Source organism: Rhamphochromis sp. 'chilingali', assembly GCF_963969265.1.
Source record: "Rhamphochromis sp. 'chilingali' genome assembly, chromosome: 6".
NCBI classification, from domain to species: domain Eukaryota; kingdom Metazoa; phylum Chordata; class Actinopteri; order Cichliformes; family Cichlidae; genus Rhamphochromis; species Rhamphochromis sp. 'chilingali'.
The window spans coordinates 1738800-1751848 of record NC_137933.1 but is presented as its reverse complement, the minus strand read 5'-3'; the positions used below and the strand labels follow the sequence as shown (position 1 = coordinate 1751848).

Sequence of the window (13049 nt, the reverse complement as noted above, 5' to 3'; positions counted from 1 at the left end):
GGGATTTGCGACCCCAATAGCAGTACAGCACCAAGCGATATTCAGGGAGCTGTGCACTGAGCATTGCGAATGGGCCCCAACACCAACTAAAAACGTGACACAGTGAAAGAAAAAAAACCTCAAAAGATTATGTCCTCAGAACAAAGTTAAGAAATGTTCTCATTTACACCGAGGAGAACATAAAACAAAACTCATATATTCCCTCAGTTGCGGTCCACGTATGCTCCAGTGCAATTAATACATAAATAAGGCTCAAACATGGATCTGATGATGGATCTGCAGCTTCACTGCATATTCAGTGTGGTAGATGAGATGCAGCTGTTTGTTCATCCACCACCTGCCACTGGGCAAGTGCTAACAGAAATGGTTATGGACCGAGTTGGTAATGAGGGTCATTTACTTTAATCAGCCGTGTATATCTGACATTTTTGACTGTGCTTAATGGTTTCACTAACTGGTTTTACTTTGCGGTTTACTGGCCTTACTTTTTGACTGTCTTTTACAGCTGTTGCCTGTTGTGGTATCAGCGTCGCTCTTAATTTTTGCCATACAGAATTATGCAGTTGAAAATATCTGGAACTTTAAGGTCTTGAACAGGTAAACAGTGAACAGTGGAAGGATGGGACTGCTTCCGTTTGTAAAACACCATCAGTAGTAAGAGCTGACTGAAGCTGTAAAGTTTCTGTTTCGGTGTAAGTAAATGTTACTACTTCTGATCAACAATGTCTTTTGAGCCTTGGTATGTGTTTGCAGGGTTCCATAATAAGTAACGCTACTGCTCATCTCACTCGTGTCTGCAGCCACATACAGCATACCCAAGCCTTTGTGGACATGATGCTGATCCTCATGTTTTCATGTGTTTCAACTTAATCTGAAGTGGCTCTAACTCTGTGCCAACCACAGGATTGGCTCAGTCCTACTCTCACTGTCGTTGGACTTTTGTGTTGTCTGTCAGAACACAGACAGAATGATTTGTACTGACTTTATATTGGGCATCGCTCATTTCTATCAAAGAAAATCTATTTTAACATTTTGTCCCCCAGTCCAGCTGAGCTGTATAGCACATCTTCCTGAGTATGTATCATTATGGCTGTGACTCACCCAGGTAGAGCAGCTCATCTGCTAATTAAAAGGTCACTTGTTCATTCACCAACAGATGGAAGTACCAGCCCTGTTTCCAGTCTGCATGCCAAAGTATTCCTGGGCAAGATACTGAACCCTGAGTGGCTCCTGATGTGTTCATCAGAGTGTGAATGGGTGAATAACATGCTGTATAAAGCACTTTGAGGGCTAAGGTAAAGTAGAGAAGCACTGCATAAGAACCTTTTACAGTGGGAGTGAGAAAGGGAGGCTGAGACACGCAAGCTTGTTCTCATTGTAAACACCCAACTGTCCGCTGGGAAACCCATCAGCCAAAAGACACAGTACAACACCACTCCAGCTGTCAAAGACTTGAGAAGATGTAATGTTTCCTTTGGACTGTATTTGAACATGAACTTGACAGGAAAAAAAGCCTTTTGTCACAAGACACCAAGAAACTGTTTGAACTCTGTAGATACAGAGATACAGCTAGACTGAAGTCTTGATCCAGAGCTCAGCAGAGGCCACCACCACATCTCACTTACAAGAACTCTCAGTAGAAGTGTGATATGTATGAGTGCGCTCTTGTTTACCTGCAGGGGGCCAGGCTTTGATGTAGCCAGTGCAATGCACCACAGAGTACTGAGCCTCTCCTTCTTTTGAGGGCCCGAGGCCATTCCTGACAAAGGAGGGAAAAACCAAAACATGTTAGCAACACAGACAGCGCTACATTGCAGTTTCATTTTTCCGTTGAAAGAAACAAGTTTTACACTTAAAAATGAATACAACATAATGATGAAATGAGAAGAGAATTTCTGATATAACTTTTTAGTTCCTTAAAAATGTACCCACAACTCGGAGTATCAGGTTGCTTTGGTGGAAATATGATTACACTGTTGCATTTAAATCTTTAGTACAAGAAGAACTCGAAGGCTCTGACTGTTAAAATAAAAGCTCCTTTTTAGGAAAATATTTACTGTATAAAGGTTTAGTTGGTAACAGCTACAAAGCTTAGTGTCTATATTCCATTCAACCCCAGAAAAGTCAGGAGTTACGCCTGGATCACAACCATGGCTGCCATTAAAGCCTTAAACATACCTGTATCGCTTTCTCATGTTAGCCAGGCGGTTTAAGGAGATGTGATCCAGAGGAGCACTGCCACATCTACACACAAACACACAACACAGACAACAGTGTTACAGAACTGCAACAGAACAAAGTGTGCACATCTTGAACTACAGATGCCAAAATGAGACAGTTACAGAGTACTCACTACTCACAGAGCTGTCAGATAATTCATCCATTGAAACATTTGTATGCTGATCGTTGACTATTTAAAATATTAAGCATTTGTTTAAACTCAGAGAAACAGGCTGCTTCAAACGTAGCTCATTGTGGAGCCGATTCCCTGCGTAAGTACTTTTTTCTCCAACTGAGTGCAAACCCTTGGCACCAGATTTTGTGAACGCATGTTGTAAGATCACATATTGGAAGACAAAAGTCTTTTCAAGAGTCATCAGTCAAAATTCTGAAGTATTTATATTTCAATACTAAATCAATCTTCAAACCAAGGAAAATTCAATGAATTTAATTTAGTGTTGGAAACATTGGAAACTAATTTGCTGAACAGTATCAAAGGATTGTTGGAGCTGAGGTGTGGAACCAACAGAATACATCACAGTGTCATCAGCATAAAAATGGAAATTGATACTTGTTGATGGCCCAGAACTGATCCCTGGGGAACACCTGCAACCACACCAAGGAAGGTACTGCCTTCAGCCGTCACACATCACATTACCAGCACAATAAAGAAGAAGAAGGACGAAAACAAAACAAAACAGTGCACGGTAAATGGACTGATTCTTATATAGGGAGTTTTTACTGTCCCTCAAAGCCCTGCATACCAGCGTCCCCAACCTTTTTTTGCGCCACGGACCGGTTTATGCCCGACAATATATTCACGGACCGGTACCGGTCCGAGGCCCGGGGGTTGGGGACCACTGCGGTATACAATATGCCTTCAGTCCAGTGGTTTTTATGCTCGCCACATGGCTTGCGTCTCAAGATGATTTTCAAATCACATTCTGTGTCACGAGACAATCTTTGTGGTGCATCGGCCGGTCGTGCACATCTTAAATTTCATAACTTGGTGCTTTGTGCCGCGGCCGATGCAGCTGGGTTGAAGACACGAGCGTACTATCATGCCAGTTTTTACCGCCACTTTAATAGTAATCCTACACAGAAGCTACACTGACACACAAAAAGAGATGTTGCAAACTTGATTTTGTGAAAAGACCCACTTGGCTTTCAGCGTTAACTTTTTCGTATGGCACGATATTGTCTGATTGGCGACACCTATCGTTTAGGAGCGGCTTTATACAGTGCAGCTAATATAGTGCAGCGGATTGACTGCATCTGAGCGATGAAGGCACAGCAGAGAGCAAGAGTGAAGCGACCAATAGCAGCTTCAGTCACCTTTTTAGACTTATTCATACAAGCACTTTTTCCTATGCTTTCCTAAGGTGTTCTCTAATATCTACACACATTCATACTCCAATGTATCGGAGAGCATCTTGGGGTTAGTATATTGTCCAAGTTAGGGATCGAACCACCAGCGTCCAATCAGTAGACGACCTAATGGACATAATGAAGGTGACACTGCTACCATTTAATAACTAAATCGATATCTGCCTCAAAGGTGTTGCAAATGTGTAAGATATGATCCACAAGTGTAAACTAAGATTTGTGTGTATTTATTCAGCTTTGGATGGAAAATAGTTTGTTAAACAGTTTTACGTGTCGTCACATTGCTTCATATTTCTGTGTGGATTGAAGCACAACTTCATTAGCCTTTAAAAGTTACCTACAAATTATTGTACACGTTTGTAAAGTTCATGCTTTACATCATCTCACACACATTTGCAGCACTTCTGAGGCAAATTTCTCTCCATAGGTTAGTTCTGCAGATGAACGTTACATAAACGAGACTCAATCTAATAAAGGCTCCACAGAAATGTTAGCCTGGTGATCATGCTGCGTTCTCCTTTAGTGCTGTTTCTGCATGTGTCACAGAGGGGATGCATTTCAGTGTTTCCAGCATGCTGTTTGCATTATGAATAGCAACAGGAAAAAAGTCGACAGATTTCTGAGAATATAACACACTGAGCTCCGTGCAACTCTCAGGCCTTTGTGACAGATCCAGACCAAACAAGCTAAGAGCACACTCTGGCAATAACAAAAACAGCATGTTAGGGGAAAAAATGGAAAAGGCGAGGCTTTTCTAAGCTCTCAAAGGAGTCAGTGCTGCTTTCATGTCATTTCTGCCAAAGGGTAATGAGGGCTGTGGGGCAAACCGAGTCACATCCTGACACAGAGAAAAAGACAAATTTAGAAACAAACTGGATTTGCAAAGGGTCTGAAGCAATGGCGTGGAGAGAATATACACAGAGGGAAATCCTAATGAGCTGTATACAGAACATCAGCCACCTGGTAAGAAAACTGTGAGACAACATTTCTAGTAATATTACTTAAGGATAAAAAGGCATATAGCCTGAGCATATGTGGTGTGAAAAAAATCATTTAAAAATCAGGTATGAGCCATATATTGGATTTTTCTTTTGTGGCATTTAGAAGCCTGGTGAGTGCACTTTCACAGCTGACTAGGTACAAATCTAATGTTACAGAAGAATCAACAAGTCATCACTGTAAAATACCTTATCGACAAAATATACTCACACTTCGAAGACTTGATTTAAACCCACTGTATCCTAATCTTAGTAAAGTCAGGATATGTTAACAACGTGTCAAACTCAAGGCCTGCGGGCCACATCCGGCCCGACGGACATTTATATCCGGCCCGCGAGATCATTTTATATAGATTTATTATTATTGTTATGCATGGCCTGGCGATATGAGGCGCTAATAACACACACAGATCCCATAATGCAGCGCTGCAGCCTCCTTGCTGAACGCTAGGCTACCTGGGAACATTCCCGCGTCAATCAAGTCAAACTTCTGTTATTGTGAAGCTCGCCGCTCACAATGGTGGAGAGAAAAGATTCTGAAAGCAGAGCCTTTCAGCACCGGTGGGAGGCTGAATATATGTTTACAGACATGCTGGTAAACCCATGAGTCTTATTAGTGGAGCTAATGTGGCTGTAATGAAGGAATTTAATTTAAGACGGCACTGCGAGACAAAACGTCAGGATAAGCTGAAAAACCTAAACGCAGAAACTACAGGAAGTAGAACCTGACATTTCAGCAGACGTTTGTCACCAGAGCAAAACCACAAAGTGAAGCTGTTGTGAAAGCAAGTTTTATCGTAGCAGAGGAGCCAAATGAGCCCGGTACCGCTCTGAAGAGCTGCAGGATGAAGCTGTGCGACGTCTTCCGTCCAGACAAAAACGCAGATTTTAGCAAATGTGAGCCTGAGCAGAAACACGATTGCTGATCGGTTTGTGAGACGGCCACTGATTTAAGAACACAGTTGTGTGAAAGAAGCAAAAACGTTATTGCATACTCTCTTACTGTGGATGAAAGTACAGACATGATGGACACTGCACAGCTGGCCATCTTCATCCGTGGAGAGGAAATATTGGACATTAATCGATGCACGGGACAACGACAGGAAAAGACATTTTTTTTAAACGTATGTCAAGGTGAAACTGTCCTGGGACAAACTTGTTGGACTTACAACAGATGGAGCGCCGGTGCTGTGCGGTGAAAAAAAGCGGACTAGTCAGCAGGATGCGAGTAAAGATGCAGGAGAAATGTACGCTGAGTTAACAGCACATCACTGCATCACACACCAGGAAACGCTGTGTGGTAAAGTCCTAAAAATGGAGCATGTAATGATCACCGTGATGCGAACTGTAAACTTTATCTGAGCTAAAGGTTTAAATCACCGTCAGTTTGAGTCTTTTATGTGGGAAATGGATTCAGAGTTTGCCCACATTCCTTCATGCAGAGCTCCGCTGGCTGAGTTATGGGAAAGTTCTCAAAACAGTTTTTGAGCTCAGCAAGGAAACCTGTCGGTTCATGGACATGACATGTATGATACGGTGAAGGCGTTTCACGTGAAGCTGTCACAAATGCACCAGTGCAACCTGCCGCACTTTCCCTGTTGCAGTAATGTTGAACCAAGAAGGCGCACTTTGCTGATAAGCTGAGCGCACTGAGTTCACGCGGCACTTTGGTGACTCTGAAGCACAAAAAGAGAACTTCAAGCTGCTTCGCAAACCAATAATAACCAATGGAATAATATTCCCGTCTGTTTTTATTCATATTTATGTTTAAAAAAACATGTTTTACTGTGTTCAATAAATGTTTTTCTTGTTTGGCCCACGACCTAAAGTGTGCCTTGACTTTTGGCCCCTGTGCAGTTGAGTTTGATAACCCTGATGTAAACCATGTAAAGATATCAGGCCTTCAGGCCTTATTAGCGCATTGTCTGTGTTATTAGCAAATCCCTATATCAATGCCCCACAGTGAATCTCTACCTTATCGTGATAGAGCGGTTTTGTCTGTCCCAGGGATCCCAGGGGCTATGTTGTCATTCAAATTGATCCTGGGTGAGGGACCAGACAAAGAGGGATTCAGAAAAGCCCTATGAATGTAAAATCCAGGGAACAGTTCACCCATCGTGGGATAGGGTTACCAGGGTCCTGCCCTGGAGCTCGGCCTGGGGAGTTTGACCCGAAGGAGAGCACCTGGTGGCCATGCCTTAGCCTACGGGGCGCAGCCAGGCATACCCCGAAGAAGCGACATGAGCCCACCCTTCTGTAAGCCCACCACCTGCAAGAGGCACCGTAGGCAGATTAGCATTCAGCGGGAGACTGGGGACATTAAGTGGACCATGTTCAGCACATGAAACTGCTTCACTGAGCTGTGGCAGAAATGTGGCCGGTGCCTGTCGTCGTGGTAACCCTAAAACCAGATGGTGGACACTGGAGATGGAGGGAGCTATCATGCTGAAGGAGGAGTCTGAGGATTCTGTGGGTGGAGCCTGATCCATTGCTAGGAGCCATTCGGTCCTCATACAACCGTTGCAAGAGTTTGGACCACAGACAATAAATCAGACTCATTGCCAGTGGGTGTTGGACGGCCCTTTGTCACTGATTCTGTTCATAATTCTTATGGACAGAATTGCTGTCTATATTTGAAAATCACGCATCTTCTAGATGAGAAACACCATTTGCATGAAGTCTACCTGAGCAACTCCAAGTCCAATGCAATAAAATAAAACCATAAAATATCATTTGCTGGACTGTTCAATTGGAATTGCGTGAGATGCATGACAAAAGGTCAATAAATAAACCTCACAGGATCAAAGATTTACACTGACAGGCACGACATGTGAACAGACTCCTGATTTTTAGTGGTAAGTATTCATCAAAAGGAGCAGTGGTGGTGCCATAGTTGAAGATGTTAAGGTTGTCAGTGGGAGTGAGCAGGATGGACAACATAACATTAGAGAGGGAAGGTTGGGATAGTTTGGACATATGCAGAAGAGAGATGGTGACTCTACTGGACAAAGGAGACTGAATATGAAGCTGCCAGGCAGGAAAAAAGGGGAAGACCACAAAATTCATGGATGTACTGAAAGAGGACGGGTGGTGTGACAGAAGACGATGCTAAAGACAGGGTGAGGTTGTGGCAGATGATTAGCTGTAGTGACCCCTAAAGGGAGTCAGTGGGAGAAGCTGGAAAATTCTCCAACAATGTAAAATGTAACATTTTAAGTAAATGAGGCCATTACTGACTGTAGCTAGGCTGTTCCTACAGCTGTGACTTTGATTGTGAATTATCATTGTAGAGTCTTTACCTTTCAATACAAAGTACCTTGAGGCAACTCTTGTTGCGATTTGGTACTATGTAAATAAAACATAATTAAATCAACACATCATTCATTCATTATTCATTAATTTAAAAAAACAACAACATAAAAATAATTGATAATAAGCCATTCCTATTTGAAAAAAATACACATTTTTGAGGTTTGACCATTAACCCTTTAAGACCTACCATAGAACCAAGTCCGCCAGAGCTTATATTATATTTTTACATGCTGTAGTGCCATTTATGGGAGCATTTCAAGTTGCTATACATCAATACAACCACTACAGCCTAAATTTTAATAATATGTCTGCATTAAGTGCATAGTAATTACATAAATTGCAAAAAAGTGCAATAAACTACAAAAAAATTGAAAATCGTTTTTGATTTTTTAACATATATTTCTAGTTAGAGAAATTTAAGAGGTTTATCCCTCAAAACTGTAAATACAAAAAAGTTGCACAAAATAGTTTACAACAACAGGAAATTTATTTTGAGTGTCTTTATAGTTTTGTTTTTGAAATACACCAATTTTTATACACTGCAGGAAAAACGAAAATAAATATAATAGTGCAAATTTGCAAAAAAGCAGCATCTGCATCAAAATAAACTATTTCCAGCAGTGCAATATGAGTCCTCAGCATCCCAGAAACGACACAGAAAGTCATAAAGTCAAAGATAACTTTTAAAAACACCAGCATAAGCTCATGAGGCCTTGATGGTAAAAAAACTACATTTCCGCGAAAATGACGTCACTTCCGGTTTCGGGCAGGACATGGCGGACATGCGATAGTTCGCGCTGATGGACGTAGGAAGTGTTACAAGCAGCTGATCGGATCGGCAAAGCGTGTTTCTGGAATATTATGTTTTTGTTGCTGCAAGAGCTTTTTATGCAATTTTTGTAAAGCTGTATGTGGAAGGAAACTGTGACCGAGGACAAGCTGATGGCATAAGATGTAAGTACAACTCCTCCGGTTTCATATGCAAAAAGAATTATTGCGCTAGCTCACGCGGTTGCGGTGCTACCGGGATTTAAAAATAGTTACACAAAACGGAGCGTGCCCACTCCGACCGGCTCTAAAGGGTTAAAAGAAAATATCACTGTTTTATTCACATAGCTTTACATGGACTACACCTCCTATAAGGTGTCTCATAGGCACATTTAGACAAACTGTGCTGTCAGTAAACAGCTTACCAGTGGTAATAAAGCAGTGCTCTACTCTGCCCACATTGATGTAAAAGTCTCACAACAATGACAGATCCCCAACCATTTCTGTGACCGCTTAACTTCTTTCTGATGTGACGTTTATGGGATCTGCTCTGGAGCTAGATTTGCATCTTATATTTCTGGTATAAACACATCCATTAACTGTCCCGGTTTAAATTAGATGTCATTGTCAGTGTTACCTTTTTATAGCTCCTAACACAGTAGGGAGGCTGTTGTGGTTGCAGGATAAGTGACTGCACTCTGCACTTAACAGGCTGCTATTGCTATTGTGTGGACTAACGCTGCAGTGATTAGAGGGAGGCGTAGAGACACATCATTATAACCAGGCTTCCATTTCCTTTCGTCAGCAACCTCAACATCTCAATAGATATTACACTGAACGCAAGTCTCAATCTTGGTCTCACCACTGCCCTATAGGTCTGAGATGACCTATTTCTAAAGGGATCCAGGGGCAACGCAGCAAAGACTAAAACAACAAAGTAGAAAAAACAGAGACGCTCCCTTCCTGCTACAATACATCAAACGCTGCTAAGAATCACTTCATCTGTGCTCGCTTGCATTTCAACAGATTTCAGTCTGCTGACATGCAAGCTCAAGTTGAAAGCAATGAAAGAGCAGATTTGGCCTTACATCAGACTACCCTGCTTTCCCCAAACACTTTAACATTACCCAAATAAATGACTGATGCAGTGATCACTAAAAAGTAACCACTTGAAAAATTCCATGGATCACGTTTACATTATATATGTAAACAATCTGACAAGTAAAACTCATCTGGAATTAAACCCAGAGAAACTAGTAAAATCACACTAACGGCCAAGCTAAACATCCCACCATCTACTCCATAACCGTGCATATGAAGCTTAACCCGGTCGTTACTGTACTATCATTTTGAATGGTTGTCCGACTTTGTCTTATGTGCTGTAATATAACTCTGAGTTCAATGCACTGCTCTATAGTGCAGTCATTTGTGGGCTGGGGCTCTGGAGGGCCACAAAGGTCGTAGCTGAAATTTAAGTATGTATATTTGGGTGGGCCCACTGGAAGTTTTGGTTTTTAGGTAGCCCACAGCAGTCTTGACTTTTGGGTGCTCGAAAGGCACAAAATCAAAATCCCCCCTCCCCAAAAAACAACTTGGTCACACACACCTCATTCGGCATATGAAGGAGCGTCGGGAGCCCATGCACATCCTCATGGAGGATTGTTGTCCTTCCTTCTTCACCGTTCCCGTCTTCAGGTCCAGAATTCGCCCTGTTGACACACAAACAACATCTTTAATAATAATATTACACATGTATAGTCTGCAACAACACTGCCACGGTCCTGGGTCTTTCGCCCAGTGTTCTGTGTTTTTTGCTCTTTTACGTTCGGTCCAGCACTGCTTTGTTTTTCATTTTGAAATCAGCTTTAAAGCAGTTTGAAGCATCTGGGTGCTAATCCTGAGTGCCACAGTGTTTCATGACAGAAAAACGCATCAAGTGGACATGTAGTTTTATGAGTGGCAGCAGGCGGGTCTGTCTCTATTGATTGTAAGTGATGGCTCGAACACAGTGAAGCTAAGGTGTACTTGTGTACTTTTGCTTTGACAGCAGCAGTGAGTACAGGCTCATCCTTTATCACATTCAAAAGAACGTGTTTACTGATTTCCTCTGTGGTAATGAACCAAACAAATGGCATTGGGTCAGTTTCTGGGGAGTAGATCCATGCAGGACCTTGAGATCAGAATCTATTCAGAGTAAAATGTTTGTTTGATCAACATCAATACTGCCATTTTAGCAATATCCAATCAGTCTGTTGTATCTAGAATGAGTGTTTCAATAAAGCTGCAGTAAAAAGCCTAATTAATCGTCCTGTGACTGACATCAAACCACTTGTGGGATCTAAGTGCACATTAAATCCCTCAACCAATTCTCTTCACTGGCACTGAGACGGGGATGAAAAGAGAGACATTCGAATTGAAGGCTTGAAGAGAAAGCTGATTACTGAGACGGCCAGAAAAAAGCAACTTCACCGACCTCTCAGAAATGCAGTTCATTACTTTTAGTATCCAGAAACCATGAAGCTGACTGGATATTCACACTGGGGGTGGGCGTTATATATTTAATATACTCAAGGAATCCTGAGTTTTCCCCACATATGACGGCTTTATCGTACCCATCAAGTATAAAGTGCTTAAGCGGAAAAAATTCACGTCGAGTTTTTCCCCCTCATGCTGCAAATGCATCATTAATTATGTTGGAATTTTTAAGATCACTCAAGCTGTTCAAGAGTTACGGTAGTTTAAAGAAACACTGGACAAAGCTCTCACAGTGGCAGGTTAGTGGCTTACACAAAGAAAAAGATGGTTTTTTTCACTATTGTTATAAAGACAAAAGAGTGCCTTTTTATTTCGCTTTTAATTTTGTCTCATGACTTCTTGCTTGACGTACTTTTGATGATTTTTGGTTCTTAAAGGTGCTGACCACAGAAAGTCTGAGTGCAGCTGATGGTAAAAAAAAAAAAACACACATTTCAATTCATTCAGATTTTTTTTTATTCAAAGTAGAAAAAAGTAATGAAGGGTCCATTTGAATGAGTACAGCAGTGCAACTTTAGGCAGTAAGTTGTTGAAGACAACAGTTTTTGGAGGTTATGTAAACATATTGTGATATTAGATTTTTTACACACAAACTTAATGATCCATACAGAGGAAAGAAGGTTAAGCACCATAGTAAACGTGGACCAACTCACTCGTCACAAAAGAACCCAACAACGTCTCGGTTAAGGACCAGAGATTCAGCTATCATAAGGTACAACACACCTTCAAACTGCTTTATACTCTAAGGTATTATATTAGACACACAAATAACCAGCTGATCCCCCGTGAGCAGCACCACATACAACAAACAGGACAAACTAAAAACTAGAGATGGACCGATCTGATATTACGTATCGGTATCGGTCCGATACTGACCTAAATTACTGGATCGGATATCGGAGAAAAATAAAAAATGTAATCCGATCCATTAAATATCACGAAAGCACCTCACAAAACTTGCAACACGCCGTAACTCACCTCAGAACGTTAGCACTCGGAGCAGTATGCATCACGTGATAGAGCAGCTGTGGCATGCGGGACCTGTCGGTGGTCTGGATAGCATTTGGAGCTTCGCTAGCAACCTGGCATTTCATCTCCGACAAAGTTATCCCCGAGAGAAGTAAAGCAAGTGTGTAAGTCCATCTCTGAATGTTTGTAAAGCATTCCTGCGTTAAGCTTAACAACCGATATATGGAGCGACTGCCTCTTCTTGCTGCTACTTCAATCATGAAACTGATCTGTGATCAGCTGATCGTCTCTCTAGTTTGTTTTTGGCCCACTTTGCACCAGAAAGAGGAAACCAGCGGCTGAACAACAGCAGCACGTTTAAGCTTGATAAGCTGTTGTTAGAATGTATTTAATATTACTTTCTACTCGAGGATCTTTTTCTACAGCTGACGTAACTGTGCAGGGGCGGATCTAGCAAAGTTTAGCCAGGGGGGCCGATAGGGCATTAACAGGGAAAAGGGGGCACAAAGACATACTTTTCTTTCTTATTCTCATTTAGAATGTCGAGCTTTTAATAAATAATTATCTGACACCCAAAGTTTTAATTTGATGTAAAATGAATAGAAGTCAATTACTGTATATAGTGACTATTAAGTCTAATATATACCCTAGTAAGCTATAGTACATTTTCCTTTGGGAAGGTACCATCTGTGCAGTCTGCAATTTTGTTGAAGAAAGATGTTGAATCTATTTAATATTTCTTGAAAAATAATTGATTTCTGTGCATTTTTTTTCACACTGCATCAAATTAAGGTTGATTACGTCGATTAAGCATCATGAGGTGGAGCGTGAGGGGTGGTTCCCTATTTTTTATTTATTTAT

The 13049-nt window shown here is 41.5% G+C and overlaps 1 protein-coding gene across 3 annotated transcripts in view; it reads right to left on the bottom strand.

Annotated features, from left to right (window-relative positions):
- Window positions 1–13049, bottom strand: part of arnt2 (aryl-hydrocarbon receptor nuclear translocator 2) — a 62937-nt gene that overhangs the window by 28789 nt on the left and 21099 nt on the right. For all 3 annotated transcript variants that reach the window (XM_080884056.1, XM_080884057.1, XM_080884058.1), the window contains exons 6-8: window positions 10291–10393; window positions 2179–2244; window positions 1674–1759 (exon numbers count right to left, since the gene is read on the bottom strand). In XM_080884056.1, coding sequence (XP_080740182.1) covers window positions 1674–1759; window positions 2179–2244; window positions 10291–10393 — 255 coding nt within the window. The remainder of the gene's footprint in view (window positions 1–1673; window positions 1760–2178; window positions 2245–10290; window positions 10394–13049) is intronic.